The sequence below is a fragment of the Hemibagrus wyckioides genome, linkage group LG05, assembly GCF_019097595.1.
Source record: "Hemibagrus wyckioides isolate EC202008001 linkage group LG05, SWU_Hwy_1.0, whole genome shotgun sequence".
NCBI classification, from domain to species: Eukaryota; Metazoa; Chordata; class Actinopteri; order Siluriformes; family Bagridae; genus Hemibagrus; species Hemibagrus wyckioides.
The window spans coordinates 10,535,574-10,552,752 of NC_080714.1; the positions used below are offsets into that span (position 1 = coordinate 10,535,574).

The 17,179-nt window shown below is 35.7% G+C and overlaps 1 protein-coding gene across 5 annotated transcripts in view; it reads right to left on the reverse strand.

The window, feature by feature from the left end:
- The window catches only part of LOC131352661 (ERC protein 2), a 194,786-nt gene that overhangs the window by 153,919 nt on the left and 23,688 nt on the right, over positions 1-17,179 (reverse strand). For 3 of the 5 annotated variants that reach the window (XR_009204539.1, XM_058388941.1, XM_058388940.1), the window contains exons 4-5: positions 13,119-13,274; positions 9,980-10,147 (exon numbers count right to left, since the gene is read on the reverse strand). Coding sequence is in view for 4 of the 5 variants with exons in the window: in XM_058388941.1 (XP_058244924.1) it covers positions 9,980-10,147; positions 13,119-13,274 (324 nt within the window). In the remaining variant the exon portion in view is untranslated. The remainder of the gene's footprint in view (positions 1-9,979; positions 10,148-13,118; positions 13,275-17,179) is intronic. The other 2 variants (XM_058388943.1, XM_058388942.1) reach the window with 1 other exon arrangement.

The following is a 17,179-nucleotide window of genomic DNA, read 5'->3' on the forward strand; positions in this document are numbered from 1 at the left end:
AGTCTGGCTAGATTTATCTAACCCCCTCTGCTTCAGGGTCACTGCATCATGGCTGTCTAGGCTTACCCTGTGCTCTGACCCTAGCCTGGGAAATGTGAAGAAAAAAAATGTACTGTCCTGAAATGTATATGTCTTCTTCTGATGCATCCAAGTCACCATTAAATTTTGTAAAGTACAATTATGTTGCATTTATGACATGTGGCATCCTTCAACCTGCGATCAGTTAAAGGCTAATGCCTGGTGGTGCCTACTCAGTGAGGTACGAGGTTAAACTTTTAAACTTACTGTCCCTCTGTAGTGGAATGAATTTCCAACCTCACTCCAGACGGCACAATCAATCTTCAATAAAAGACCCATCTCTTCCGTGTACATATTAAAAATCTTGTATCATAGCACTACTAAGTACTTGATTATAATTATTAATAATGTCCTTTGTTTCATATACTTTATCAATGCTGTACTCTGCTACTTTACTTATATTGCCCTTTGATATATCACTTTGCTTAAAGTTCCTTATTTGTGAATCGCTTTGGATTGAAGTGTCTGCTAAATAAATAAGTGCAATGTAAAAGTGATATGGTCGACACCCTTGCTCACAACTTACAGAAGTGAATGGACATGTCATTTATCACATTTTATATAATGGAGCAGGTGAATGTAAGTGTCTTGCTCAAGGGCCCAGGAGGAGCAGCTTGGCAGGGCTAAGCTTTGAATTCATGACCTTCAATTACTAGTCCAATGGATTAAGCACTGAGCAACCACTATGAAATGCACAGAAGTCTAATAACATTTTACTGCTCTAGTACAGGAGGTCTTTCCTCCTGATCACGCTCCTCCCAGTACCCCTGTGTTTCCCCAACATGAGCAGTAAAGTTTTCGTAGCAGTAAGGGAGTCAGTAGAAAGTATTCTTTCAGGCACCTGCTCCACCTTCTTCAAGAATATGTTGAATATGAGGTCAGTTTTATTTCTTAGGATCTGTTCAACAACAGATTATGCATCACCTTTTCTTTTTTGCTAAGAGTATTTGAAGAAACAGTGAGATTCCTTGGTTCATTTTTAATTTCGCTTTTACATGAATACACAATAGCAGATACACAAATTTACAAACAGTTCCACTTTTATATATCTATTCCACAGATCACTGTTCACAGACTTTGGCTAATTTAATTATTTGTTTGAGTAATATTTCTCAGTACACACTATTAAAAATAAAGCTAGTTAATGTTATTACTTTGCGGCAACAATGACCTCACCTGCTCTAAAAAAACTTTAAATGCTGTCTGAACTGATCACAAGGCTTCCATTGCTCTACAGGGAGCCATTTAGAGCTCATTTCTTGGTCATATTTTCCACCTTCACATACACACAGTTTCACTCACTGCATCCTATCTGCCATTAATCATCATTATCACCCAGCTTGGAGCACAGCGATGGGACATGTTTCAAATTGGTATGAGCTGCTCGGCACTTGATTATTTTTCCTGCCCGTTCCCCAAATGCTTCCCCCCTTACATCCTGCTCCTAATCTTCATCTGCTCCTGACATTTTTACTACTCAACAGTTTCCGTCTTCAAACAATGACAGGTAGCAGGAGGATTAATCAAAGGTAAGATTTTTACACTGTAAATTTTCATTAAACAAGCCTACATCCTGTACCGACACAGATCATATGACTACAGAGGGAAATAGTCAGGGTGTCTTTTTCCATAGCATAAACAGAAAATATATTCACACATGGAGAAACTAACATATAAACACCTGAAAACATTCTATGTTTAGGGATCAAGTCCAAGGATTGATACCTGTAGGTCCTAAGAAAACTCATAGGCAGCAATGGCTGTCTCTGTGGCCCTGATATTTAAATGTATCAGATGTTGTTTTTGCCATGGGAGACACTTAGCAAAATTTGTGTTTCAAAACCAGATACCTTTATAGAGAGTTTCATGTAATTAGATGTTAAATGTATACAGATCCCGAGTTAGCACATAAAAACATATAAGTATACCTTCCTTATCATCTTTAGGTGCATACATAATAAAGCCTAGTAGACAGCTGTTTGTACATTAACCAAAGGTCAAGAAGGTTTCAGAAAAAATAGTCTGTCATTGGATAAGACATACAACAGCGAAGTAGCGGAATTGACAAAAGTGAGCACAGCTTCCTCTTCCAATTGCTAAAAACAGCATTGAGGTAACTATCCGTCTAAAATAAGCACTTCCAACCCTCCCCAATACACATTCTGAGAAACACAGACAAACATACACCCCTCACACAGAGAGGAACATTTAGATCCTGGATCACCTCTGACTCCAGGCCAAGGGTCAACCACACTTTTCAGGCTGAGGTTGATGTGTCCATTATGCTGTCAACTCATTGGCTGGATGAATAGGAGCAAATAGAGCTAATTAGGGTGAGATATTTTTTCTTTTCCTTTCTTAGCTACCTCCAGAACCTGTGACACCCAGATGAACAAAAAATGTGTTTGTTGTTACTGTTTGTGTATGGTTTTTTGGGGGGTTTTTTGTTTTGTTTTTGTTTTTTTTCAAAAAATTCCTCAGGTCTTTAATGAACTAAATCAGTCAAGGTGCAAAGGTGTTTTCCTTCAGGTGATTGATGAAAAGACGAGACTTTAACCTTATCCCTTTCTTGGCTTTACCTCTTTTCTTCTTGTCTTTGTGAAAGCAAAGAGACCCCTCCTGCCAGCGTCTCTGTGCCTCATATAGAACAGATGAAGACAGACAAATGAAACTCTGAGAACTTGACTTTGTGATTTTTTTTTTTTGGTAAGATGGCAAGTAGAAGCCTTTTAAATTTTGTTAAACCTTCTCAAAATGACCACTGCATTCAACTTTAATCAAATAATATGAGTGTATGAACACACACACACACACACACAAATGGTTAAGCTCACATACAACATACAACAGACCTGGTGAGACAGTCCATATACAGAAATGGAGAGAGAGAGAGAGAGAGAGTGTGTGTGTGTGTGTGTGTGTGTGCAGGCTTAGCGTAACCTGGGGAAATTGCTACCACATGTCAACAGCATAAGTGATGCACAGTGGACCCCCTTCATTTACTGAAGCCCCTTGGGCAAAGAAAAATAAAGAGGAGACGGCGAAAAGGGGGAGGAAAGGAAAAGAGAGCAAGAGACAAAGACTGAATGCTAGCAGGAGAGGGGGAGGGGAAGAGTGAAAAAATGTCAAGGTATGTCAGTTAGATTCAGTCATGCATTTTGTGGTTATTTGATTAGTTGATTAGAAAATAGTAAACACAGAATAAGTTAGGTTTCATTTCAGGCACTGATAAGCCTGGAGGCTAATATAAATAATATACTTGGATGGATGCAATTTTTAACATGGTTTAATTAAATGAAACAGTTTTTCTACAGTGTATAATACTAATGGGCCAAACACGGGCTTTGCTGTACCTATGATACACTGAGTGCTAAGGTGTGCTATACAAGCGACTAGTTGTATGTGCAATGCAACACCACATTCTGGTGCATTTGTGTATGTGCGTATAAGAGTGGATGAATAAGCAAAATGGGTCAATGATGTGAATGGTTGTGTGTAAACCATTAAATAACTCATCATTGCCTCTTTCTACCCTCAGTTACTGTTCTTTATTGCTTTTCCACATGGACACTCCACTGCTTCCAAAACACAGAGGCTCTTTTCTTTGGACGGGGTGTGTGTTTTGCACTGGGCCGCATTGCTCCCACTGCTCACTGCTCCATCTGACCTGTTTGAGAGCAAGCCACGGAACCACAGAACACAGAACCAACTACCACGCTGAGGGGAAACCAGGACAGAACCTGAGAGCAACACTGCTTTCTAACAGTCAAAAACATCAAGAGTGTATGCATGTCTAAGAGGTCTATGTGTGTTTTTTGATGCTGAAATTTTTATAAGGGTCACCATAAAGTAAGACTTCATGCATGAATCCATCCATAGACCGCATTAGTCATTTTTGTATATGATATATGCAGTATTCTTGTCCATAAAGTGTAAAACTGATGCGTGACAAAATAACTTTTTGCAATTGCAGTGGGATCATTATGTGATTATATAAAATAAATATGGTTTCAAATTTTAAATAATACATAAATTGAATTAAATTAGTTTAAAAATTAAACAAAGTGTTTCCATATACGAAATAAATTGCTAAAAAATAGTAGTAAAAACAAAATCAAATCCTTATTTGGTGTACAGGATTCTTTGTCTTGGGAAACTCTTATACAGGCACTACTGAAGAAGACATAAGTAAGGGTGCCTTTTTTACATTGCTACTATATTTGTCTATTCTTAACAGTTCTTAAAATTATTTTTTTCTAATGGCATAATAGTATGGTATAATAATGGTTTTAAACAAAGATAACCTTATAAAACAGTAAGGTGATCTGATCATGGATAAATAGTGTTTAAACATGACTTAAGAATAACAGAAAAAATCTCTTGTAAAATAATATTAAGAGTCTTCTCAACCTGCAAGTCTGTATACTGCTCTTAAAGAGTATATCTAATTGTAGGGCTGTGCACCGCCTCCAATACTACAGCCAATCATATTTGGCTTTTAGAAAACCCCTCAGAAGGCCATCTTTTTAACACTGTGCAGACTTTTTAACAGCAGGCTGGGTAATAATATTCTGGTATATCATGGGTACAGAAAAAAAACTTTGTGCAAGGAACAAAAAAAAAAAAAGTACAATTCATGAGTTTTGTTAATAGCCTGTATTATAGCCAACAATTTCTACAGTGTCCTTTTAAATGTAGGTATAGAAATGGGACTGCAGACAATAAAACAGAATAAATGAACTGGTAATGAGTATTTGGGAATGAAATAGTTATTGGAAGGATTACCTCACTTTCATTACTTGTCATTAAAGCCAAAAAGAGAGTTTAAAACAAAGAACATGGGTGAGACATTGGGAACAACAGTGATCAGCAGTTGGTTGTTTGGAAGGGAAAAATGGTAATCAGCTATTAGTTGATGAAATAGCTTTAGTGAAAACTATATATTATACCACTTTATAATATGGCCAGTTATATGGACACATATATATGGGCTTCACATAAATGTGTGTCTTCTCCAGTCTTTTGCCCTAAAGGTATATGCATGCAGTTGTCTAAAGGTAGATGCACGCAAAATGTATTAGTATGCTGTAGCATTACAGATTACCTCCATTGGAACTAAGGGACCTAAACCTGATCCAGCATGACTATGCCTCTGTGCATAAAGTGAGGCCCATAAAGACATGGTTTACAAAGGCTGATGCATTACTAATGCTCTTATTGTTAGAATAACATAATAAGAACAAATATCATTGAAAATATAATTACCAAATAATTATTTTATAACTGTAATATAAATAATTATATAAGTGCAAGGTCTAACACACTTAAATGGAGCATTACATACTGTATGCCTTACTTGTTAAGTGCAGTCATTTATCAGGTGACAAAAGCAAAATAGCTGAGACTATTCCGTATAACAGAAAACCACTATAATCCCTTCTTTCCTCTCTATTTAAGCTAAGGTCTTAGTTTACCTGTTTTGTCTATACCAGGGCATCCACTGATCTTTTCCAGAGTAAAAAATTTTCAAAGACACCCTTATGCTCTACATCTGTATGACTGGAAAGCATTAAAGCTTTAGGAATAAAATAGGTTTAACTGTTCAAATAAATTAATTGATAGTAAATATTCTTCCTGTTGTTCTTAAAATTAAATATGTACTATTAATTAATTTATTTGAATAATTAAACCTATTTTATTATTTAACCTTCCACACTTTCCAGTCATATAGATGTATATCCGTTGGATATACATTACAGGCACCTTTACAGTTCCCTGGACCTCACCATGAGAACCATGAGTCTATAGTATTCCTAACTTTAGCCACTGTCATTTGCCAAGTGATTTTTTTTTTCATGATCTTTAACATGTTTTTTTCATGATCTTTAACATGTGTATCACCTGCCCTAAATCATTGCAGAACCTTTGCAATCATAAATCTACAAAACAAACCTAAAAAATTACACATTAAATGGCAAGATACACAACTCAGGCATTTTTTCTTTCAACCAGCAAAATCCAGCAACACATTTTGCTCATAACAATAAAATTTCTTCAGACATTACAAAATATGGTCTATACTAGGCCCTGTGTTAAGCAAACCAAAGTAATATTTAACCAACTTGTCACTGGGCTTTAATAAGCACAGAAAATTGCACAATTGCCCTAAGTCAAGCTTTCTTTTTAGTAGCGTCCAAGCCAGACACTAAGAGACAGTGCCACTAATATCCAATTAAGGTCTCAGTTTTTGACAGTGAAAAAACTTTGCGTGTGTGTACATAAATGTGTGAGTGAGTGCACATGAGCAGTCAACTGTAACAAAATAGCCTGCCTAGAACAATGGCCAGAATTAAAGTCTCCAAAAACAGTTTTAGTGGTTAGAATCGGGGATGTAAATGATTGTGCAAGTAACTGGATACTCATTTGAAATGGATTACTCCAACATTTCTAATTCATTTAGTTCTGTATTAAGTATTTTAGTTCCCTCAAAAATGATCATCTTCATTTGTTTCCTTCAGCAAACATACTTGCAATATATCTTAAATGAGCATAATAATGATAGACAGGGCACAGAATGCTGCTGCAGTTACCACAGGTTTCTATTAGAGTGTTCCAATAAAAACTATCTCGCAATGCAGTGGCTACAGTGCAATGCCCATGGGGTGTCAGTGAATCTCCTTAGCAACAATCTATCTATTATCTCTCTGTATTTTTTTTTTTTTTAAACAAAAGTCAAAAAAAAAAAAAACTCCATGCAGAAGCAGAAAATTGTGAGCCATATGGAAGACTTTGTAATGAATTATAACTCCTATTGGTCAATCAGTCAACATATATTCACCATTAAAAATGCAGGGAAATACCTGCATGGACATATGAGATGAGGATGTGGTTTCTCGCTGCACAACACCTGGAGTTAAATTACAGCAAACAAAAAGCTATGACAAGCATGTGTATAAATGTGTATGTTGCAATTTAACATATAAATTTTTAATAATAAAATCTATGGTGTTTCGATGTGCCACTGTCTCATGCATGAATGCCAATAATTCATGTAAAAAGGCTTATGCGAGATTGCTTGTAGGTTACAGCATACTGCTACCAGAGTTAAAACTATAGTCTAGTTTCTAATCCAAATACAGAATTGCCCATACCCTGGTCACGGTGGTTATAGATTGAATGTCCCCCTGAAATATTTTCCAGTTCCAAATGCTTCTTCATGAATGGCTATAATACATATAGCACAACTCATTATACCATTTAGGTACATAATTATAGTGCAATTATTTCAGAAATATGTTATTCAATGCCAAATAATAATAATTGCCAGTAATTGTGTTATAGCAATATTCAACAATCATTACCATTCAATATTGAACCCTTTTTACCTGTACACTGGTGTACCATTCCAATCAGTATAAACAAATTAATTATTTTACCACTACAAGTCTGATATAAACACTGTTGATTTTCAGTGTGAGACATTTTTATTTCTGTTTGGATAAACTTACACTAAATTTTAATGGATTATAACACATTCAAATTTTAGATGCTTATGAACAAGCAGTTGTGGAATATTGCCTCTAGTAGGCTAGGTAAAAACAGAAATACTTCTAGACAAATTCATAAAGCCCTGAGTGTCTACTTTCATATTAAGCACCACTTGTGGATTGTGACATGACAATGAATTTCACTGCTGAACATTGGTACCACAAATAAGGTCTACATTAAGGTATAAGGTAAGGTAAAAAAATTTTTTGGTCTTTGCTAAAAAGAGTTAACCAGTCCAAACGTGAAAAGAATTCATCTCCTAATATGCTCAATCGCATTTTATCTGGCAGCTTCTAAAAGAAAGTGGATTAACCAATCAGCGTCATGCATTCTCATTTCAGCTACACTCTGAGCCTAGAACTGGGAGACAGCCCAAATAAGTTCTGGAGGTTTACTGCAGGAAGAGAAAAAACTATTGTAGGTCTGATTTTCTAAGATAAAATGTTTTTTTACTACCATTACTAGCATCTTACAGCACTCCTACTGCTGTTGGAAATCCACACAAAATTCCTGAGCAATAAAACACAGTGATTTTTATTTAGTATATATTCTCATCTGCTGAAATTAATTCCTGTCTACACCACTGCATGGATGGATACTATCATGTTTTTTTTTTAATAATGCAAAGAATGCAAAAAAAAATGGATGATTTTGTTATAGTACTGTTCTGCTGTACAGTCTGATGGAAAAGCACTATTATTTGCTGAGTGTAACGGTTAGAACTTTTTTTCAAACAATTACTGTTCCCAAAAAGTCCACTAAAATCACACATGCATGCCATTCCAAAAAGGCAAGTTAAAATCACATAAGCATGTCTGCCTGAAACTAGCTAAGGAAGATTAACAGATTTGTTGGCTGCTCTACTAATAGCAATTGCTGCTGCTGTTGAAAAGCTGTAACACATTCTATGCGAAATTCTACAGAACAAACTGTTGTTTGGCTGTCATATGGCCGAACAAACTATTGCAATGTCCAACCACATCAATATCAGTTTAACCTCTATTATTACTAACACAGCAGCTGTCTCCAGCCTACTCAAAGTCATACTGAGTAACATTGTATGTTTCATTACCCAAAAGTTGAATAAGAACCAGTACCAGGGGGCTTGGTGAAATTTAGTATCCTTACAAGCTGACAATTAGGCATACACTATGGTTATAGCTGGGTCTTCCTCAAACTGTTGCCATAAAGTTAGGAACACATCATTATATAGGATATCTTGTATGCTATAGTATTAAGTTTTCCCTTTACTGGAACTAAACCTGTTCCAGCATGACAGCGCCCTTGTGCACAGAGTTATGACCGCAACCTCACTGAAAATCTTTGGCATGTTTTGGAACATCAGCTGCAACCCAGGTCTTTTCACCTGGACTTATTAATGCTCTTGTGGCTAAATGGACAAATCCCCATATCTACATTCCAAAACCTAATGGAAAGCCTTCCTAGAAGAGTGGAGGTTATAAAACCAGCAAAAGGACTAAATAGGGAATAGGCTGTTCAAAAAGCATATATGTGTGTGATGGTCCACAAAAATACTGGCTATATAAGAACCCTATTATACCATAATTTTAGTGCTTATTACATAAAGCTTAATGTAAAAGATAAATTCAGCAGACAATATAATATGTTTATTTTAATACTGAATTAAATTAAATACTGGATCTGCTCAAATATTAAAGTGGGAAATCTGTCCCATTTGTTCATCAGGTAGACTCGCATCATGAAAGGAGACAAATATATGAATTAAGTTGCTAGAAATGTTTTCTCTCCATACCTGCTCTCCATTTCTAAGTCTGACACAGTGATTCATAATCTTGGTGAATAACAAAAGCAAACAATAACAACAAACATAAATCAAATACCGTATGCAGTACCTCAGGCTAAACTAACAATTTGCTTGGTCAGGTTTGAGTGAAACTAAATTGTTTTAGTAAAGAACTTGTGTTGTGAGTGGTGTATTAACAGTACATTTGTCATGTAATCGGAAAACCAAGATTTGAATCTGACAGTGCTTTTACCTTGGATGGGAAAAACATACATTCAATGCATAATCTAATGTTAGTCAGGCACTAACAACACAATTAAGCTGTGAGCCATGCAGATTTTTACCTAGGTTTTAAGTAGATTTAATGAACAATTTCTAAGACTGAAGGCTTGCAACTCCCTCTCCCTCTCACAATTCTATATTCAGAAATGTTAAAAAATAAAAAGCACGGATTTGGGGCAAGACATCATAAACCATGCATCAGAAAATGTATTGTAATAAACTGAAAAGGGAAGATTCATTTGCATTAAACCTTTAATAAACATAGTAATGCGATGTCGGGGTTTTTTTTTTTTCATGCGCACTAACCTCTGTCTGCATGATAGTCGCTCTTTGCTCTTTTGCTGTAATGGACTCCTTCAGAACTTCAATGTGCTGTTTACAGTCTGAATTCTGATTGGTCAAAGTCTCCAGTTGAGTCTGCAGGGCCAACATCTCTGACTCTTTTTTTGATAAGTCCTGCTTCAGCTGATCAATCTGAGAAAAGGGGGAAATAACAAAGTAGGGGGTTGTAAAAAAAAAAATCCATACAAGACAAATATGAACATACAAGTAATTCACAATAATACCATGACAGAAAAAAGGTATAGTTCATTCTAAAATTTGATTTAGTGTATTACAGTTAGTTTTCCTAGAAAAAGATAAGAACAGAATGCAAAGTGCCTCACTACCAAACAGAAACAAAAGCTAAGAAAGCCCCAAAACACACAGCATTTGTTATAGATTTAAATATTTGTTTGGTATCCTTCAATCAAACATTCTTATCTAGTTTTACTATTTCCACACTTTCTCTGCTGAGTCAATTAACTTTTTGCCAAATTGACACCTCCATCTACTGCCAACATGTTCTTGGACTTCTTTAACTTTTGCATATATTGTCACATCCCTGGAATACCAGTGATGATACACACAATGGCAGGTGAGTCAGAAAATCAAGAAATAACACCTTGCTGTGATTGTGGAAAATAAAATATGCGAAATAGCCAAACTGAGCAAGTGAGTGAGAGAGTGAGAAGGGGGGGGGAGAGTACTTTCATTTGCTCTGAAATCTTCTGTTGCTGAGGGAGCAGGTATGTTTGGTTGAGTGAGCAAGTAGTCACTTGTTGAGTTGCCAGACAGACAGGTGACTTAAACCTATCCTAAAACACAAAGCAGACTCTCTAAGTACATAAATACATAAATACTTATATTATTATAACATTACTAATATACGTTCATAAACATTAAGTAATGCAGTAGCATTACAAGCATTAGTAACAGTTAAGTAATAAGTCAATTAACCATTACAATTCATTATAAATAACATATTTTCTGGTATATTAATTTTAAGAGATATTTCATGTGGATTACCATTGGAGGTAATAGAAACTGGCAAATATTTCATAAAATGTCATTTTCATTTTAAATGGAACATTTATCTGAGGTTTCTTGGGGGTTTTCTGGCTTATTAAATTCAAGAGAAAGAGAGAGAACAGCTGATTACAGATCACCTAAATCCTTAAATATACAATTAGTTATGGTCAAAATATTGTTAATGCATTTATGGATTTATGCTTAAAAGATTTATTACATACGTAGTGACTCAAGGGTTATCACTTCATGATAACTATCAAAATCCCAGTTCTTCCAAGCTGCCACAGGTTTCAAAATCCCAGCACTACCAAGCTGCCACTGATCAGACCCAGGTTGCTTCCTGTCTCACTTGCAACTCGCCTTGAATCAATGCATCAGTGTAGCACCAAATGAGCAAATGTAAAATAATGTTCATGAATGTTCCCTTACTGTAAAGTGTTACATATACTTTTATAATAGCAGCATGAACAGCATAGCATAATATTAAGCACATCCTGTGAAAAATTCAAGTTGGAAATCTGAATTTGACAGTGTTGACCAAATACCAATTCATAAATTCAAATCCGTAGTATCATAAACATTAGTGTGTGCGTCCTTAGAGAACTATATTGTTGAGACAAGGTATGTTTACATGCTACAGCCTATTGAGACTGACTTGCCACACACTGATTCATCTATTTTTCTAAAATAAACTCTCTTTCCTTATGAAGATCATTTGCTCACATCTTCCTCACCAGCTTCTTTCCTTCTCTGTATAGCATGCCAAGAGTGTGCATTTCAGATTCGGGTCAGAAGTCCATGTGATAGCTTGTGAAAAATTATGGTCCTCATCAAAAGGCCATTGTAAACAGGCACATAGAGGTCACAGAGAGGTAATTGGGCTTGGAGGAAACAGTCTGAAACCTGCCACCCTTATCAGCTTCTGAACCTTTGATTCTTACAATTCATCAGTGCCTTGGCCCCTAGTGATGAAAGTAGTAGACCCTTGGTTGATAGTACAGATGAAGGAGTGACAGGTGTGATACAGAATGATGGATATGCATAAATGAGATTGTAGGAACGGCCCAAGTATGAAACAGAGAAATTCACTAAAGGCGTGCAAGAACTTTGCAAGAATAAAAAAGCAGAGTTAGGATAATACCTTATGATTATCTTAGGATAATGAGAAATGAAAAGTAATGAAAAGTAATTTTTCTTTTTTCCTTCAGAACTAAAAGTTTCATTGCAAGAGACATCTTTTTAGAACAAAGATCACAAACAAGTAGCAAAATAATTCAACGCAATCAAATTTAATTAAATACAAAAAAAATGTCCTAAAGAAAAAGTCTTAAAGGTTTTATGACAATTCTGGAAACCCAAGAGCTTTGTAAATAAATCATGAACACTTTCAGGTTAGAGTAATTTAATCTTTCATTCTAGACAAGCTGATTCTCAAGCCTCAAAGGTCACCACAGAAGAAGTTCAGTCATCTGATACCGCTGGCGTAAGCCAACACCAGTACTGCAAACTCCATCTGTGTTCCTCCCTCAGACAAACCAAGGATCTACTGAGTCATTTTCGAATTGTTGGATTCTATATACAATAACAAGCTAATATATTGAGACATAGAGCTTACTGTCAATATTATCAAAGCACAGACAAGTGTCTTTTACTCATCTTCATTAAGCATTTTATCCTGATAAGATTTAAGGTAGATCTGGCAAGATATACCTTGGATGGGACACCATGGCACCCTATATACACACAATTATATGCTCAGTCACACCTATTAATTAATTTTTGGGGATAAAAAAAATTAGAAACTTATAATTCCAAGTTCTCTAACTGAAACCATTCAGTTACCAGTTCATCAATCATATCCAGTTTTTAGTTCCATATTTACCACTCTACCAAATCCATATTTATATATGAGTATTTATTCATATCATCTTATTCCTTTGTACATTTCTACTTGTACTAATCCATTTCTACTTCAATACATTAACCTTTATTCACTCAAGCCCATATCCCACAAACTGCACCTTCAGTTCATTCCAGGGAAAATGAGGAATTTGTCTTGATCGATCTTTGTCTTGGGTGAGGGATAAACTCTAACCTTGCTCTTCATGAACTTGGAGTGGTTCTTGTAAACGTCACTTTGCTTGAGCCTCTCATCTTTGTTGTCTGTGTTCAGGAAACTGTTGGTCTTCAGCATCTGGATCTCATCTTCCAGTTCACGGATGTTCCGCTCCAGTGAAGAAATTTTGGTGTCCTACATGGGATATGTGTGAAATGTACATCAGTCACACAACTGTAGGAAGGAAAGATTTAAATGCTGTGAGAAACCACTTGAAAGTCTTAATGGAGGTAGTTTTGAACGGCAGGTTTAGTGCTTGCAGGGGTCAGCTTAAACTAGCCATGGAGATGGGGAGACTATTGAGCTTCATATGCGACACTGCACATCCAGAGTTGATGAAGATTGAAAAAAAAATACTTTTTTTCCAGGCCACTAGCCTTCATACTCGATCATCTCCATGGGGTTTCCTGCACTTTATATCCATTAGCATCCGTCATTAGTAATATCTCATAATCACTATAGATCCTGATGTATCCATGATTTTAAGAATGGCACTCAGTGGCATAATGTACAGAGGAAAATATAATGGAATAAATAGAGCAGAGATTCCATACTTTAATGAAAGTGAGCAAAAAAAAAGTGATATCAAAATAGGCAGAGACACAAAAAAATGATAATCAGCAAGTTTTAAGCAATGACACACACTGAACTTGCTGTTCTGACTAGCTTATGCCATGCAAAATCTATACTAAAATCACTGAAACAGTACACCAACTATTTTCTTAGCAAAATACCAATGCACATACACTCACCTTCCACTTTATTAGAAACACTGTACTAATACTAGTAGAACCACATGTGATCTTAGACCAACATAAATTCTTTGTGCCATGGATTCCACGAGGTGTTGAAAACATTCAGTTAAGATTTTGGTCAATGTTAACACAATACAGTTTGCTGCACAATTACTGCAGACTTGTTAGTTATGCTTGATTGGATTTAAGGAGCTAATGTTTGCCAAGAAAGCATTCCCTACACTATCACACCACCAGCAGCAGCAGCCTGAATTCTTGCCACAATTCAGGGTGGGTCAATGGATTCATGCTGCTGATGGCAAATGCTGACCTTACCATTTGCAGATTCATAAGACAAGGTGATGTTTTTCCAGTCATCAAATGTCTAGCTTGTGCAGTCGAGTCTGTGCCAGCAGAACTTACTCTCACTGAAAGGGTTGTGTTTTTCACACCCTTCTTGTGTAAATTCAAGAGACTGTTAAAAAAATCTGAATCAGCAGTTTTCAAATTCTCAAACCAGCCCTTATGGTACCACCAACTTCACCACAGACAATTCATTTAGATTTGTCTGATGTTTTATATGAACATTAACTAAAGCTCTTGAACTGTATCTGCATGATTTTATAGATTTTACATAACTAGACGTTTTAAACAGACATGTACATGTGATCCTAATAAAGTAATTAGTGAGTGTACATACTATGTACAGCTTCTTCTGCTAAGCTAATTCAACAATGAAATGAAATGGAAAATGGAGAACAGGAAATGAAAACATTCAGGCAAATTAAACATCTAAATAACGTTCATTCTTTTTCTATTTATTATTTGTTCCTAGTACATTTTAATCCTTGTACATTTTAGCTCATAACTCATAAACAATGCAATTCATCCTTTTCATATTCATGTTCATACAATGCAACATTCATACAACTTATTTTATGAGAGTTAATATTGACCAGCATGCTTGATGCATCTCAGATCTATTCCTACTTTGTTCAAAAGGAAACATGGCATGTATAAATTAAACTGCAGTCAGGCTACAAAATTATATAGGGCAAAATAAAAATAAAAAAGTTTCTTATTTACATGAAGACAGAAAGCAACAACATGATGTAAGTGGAAGTGTATATTTAAAAGGATTTTATAAGAGTTTGTGTAGAAGTTGAAGCTTTTGATAATTAGCATATGTGTACTATACCTGCCAAATAACATCAGGGTCAAAATAGAACGGATGCGATGTGCTCTGGAACAAATTACAAAATACACATATTTCAGCACACTTATAGACACACATAAAATGCAACAAACTGTACAAAGAGATTGTTCACAGAGAGACAAGTTCCAAAGCCAATAGAAATTCTGTTATTAAGCCACATTACAGGAGCTGATGCAGCTCTATAGCTTTTCTGCATGAAGACAGCTCATACTGTCTACTGTCTGCCACAGTTCATAATAGCCAACATTTGAAATGTTTCTCAGGTACACAGGTGACATTTATTTCAACAGACAAAAGTTTAGGACATACTGTATGTGTGACAGCTAAGGAAAACCAGCCACATGTCTCTGTGTTGAATTCTGGTTGACAAATTTGGCTTTGGCCAAAATGTTTTCTTCTGCCTATAATATACTTTGATTCCACTTTGATTCAGGTTTTGATCAAAATGTTGGATAGCTACATAAGCATAATCAGACGCTAATGCACTGCTAAATGGAAAGTTTAAACGCAATTTCGCCCTTTAAAATTCTATAACCTCACCTATGATTGACATAGGTGCCAGAGAGAAACACATTTTAGTTCAGATGTGTAATTTTCATAAATGTGTGTAGTAGAAAAGTAAAAAAAAATCATCAAGGGTCTTCCCAGGCTGCCACATACATACACAGACACTTATGCATAACAAGGTAAATATACAGGACAGACCGACCTACAGAAGTGATGTTTTCAAAATTGTATGCCTATTTCTGAATTTGCTCTTTTCAGACACAGTTTTGTTTTGTGTCAGCATACCAAATATTCCGCATCTTATTTATACACACCATATATTACACAATCTTATTTTCAGCCTATGATCTACACCTAGTCAAGTTTCTACTCTCAGCAACTTGTATGTTCAGCAAGCCCGATTTCATACAAACAATTGAGGTCACTCTTGCTGGATTTCTTCTCAAATCTAAAGTGTGCAAATTCTTACAAGTATGCAGTTCTAATGACACAGTTAGTCCAACAGAATAACATAGCAAAACCAGTATATAATTATAATTGATACTACTCAGGCACATAGAAATCTATGTTCCAATTAAGATTCAACAGCAAGCAATTTTTAGACACACATATAACCTAATTTACAAAATATGAAGTGCCAATATAGCACAAATATAACAAAATGAATTCCTAAATTTACTGCTCTAGACCCTGACACATTTGCGTGTTAGTATAATAGCATACTAATGAGTAAAACTAAACCATTAACAGAAGACCTATATTGATGCCTTAAAGGCTGAGAAATGTTAAGAAAGTTTAAGATTAGAAGTTAAGCCAAAAAGTTCATTGGTCTTTTCAAAAGGAAAAAATAAAAACCTCAATCTGCCAAGTAACTACTAATACAAATGTCATGGTTACAGATGCGCTCATTTGTGCTTATTGATACAAATTAAAATCATTACATTTTACAGCCATAGATATACAGGGTGTTTGAGTGTAGTTTAAAAAATCCAAACACATAAGACTGAACATTTCACAAGCTGTACTGAGGCATCACCATAGAAACCAGTCTCATATGCAGCCCTGTGTGTCCAGACTCATTCAAATGAATTTGCTGTTTACATGTGTCTAACAAGCACAGACAGAAGCTGTTTAAAAACCATATAATGTACCTAAGGTCCAGGCATCTAAGTAGATCAAGAACATTTGCCACAGATATGTGTAGAAGTATATATGTGGGTGTGAGTGTGAGTGTGTGAAGTGAGTAACCTTTTTTCACAGTTCAGCACTGACTTCAAAGTCAGCACACAGAGTGAAAGCTTCCATATGTGACATTTGAAACAAATTGAATAAGTGTGCTCTCCTTAAGCAGAGCAACATGAGCTCTTCCTGCCATTGGCCTTCACTATCAAGCAGTACCATATGGGCAGACTTCAAACTGTCCTCTGTTCATTTACAAGTCTTTGGTGAATTGTATTAGCAAGTAGTTTTGGCTTTGCAGTTTCTGATGTTTAAGGATTTAAGAATATGAGAATAAATATCTAAATGTCCTTGGTCAGTTAGAAACTTGTGTGGTCACTGCACAGTTCTATGATAAGCTCATC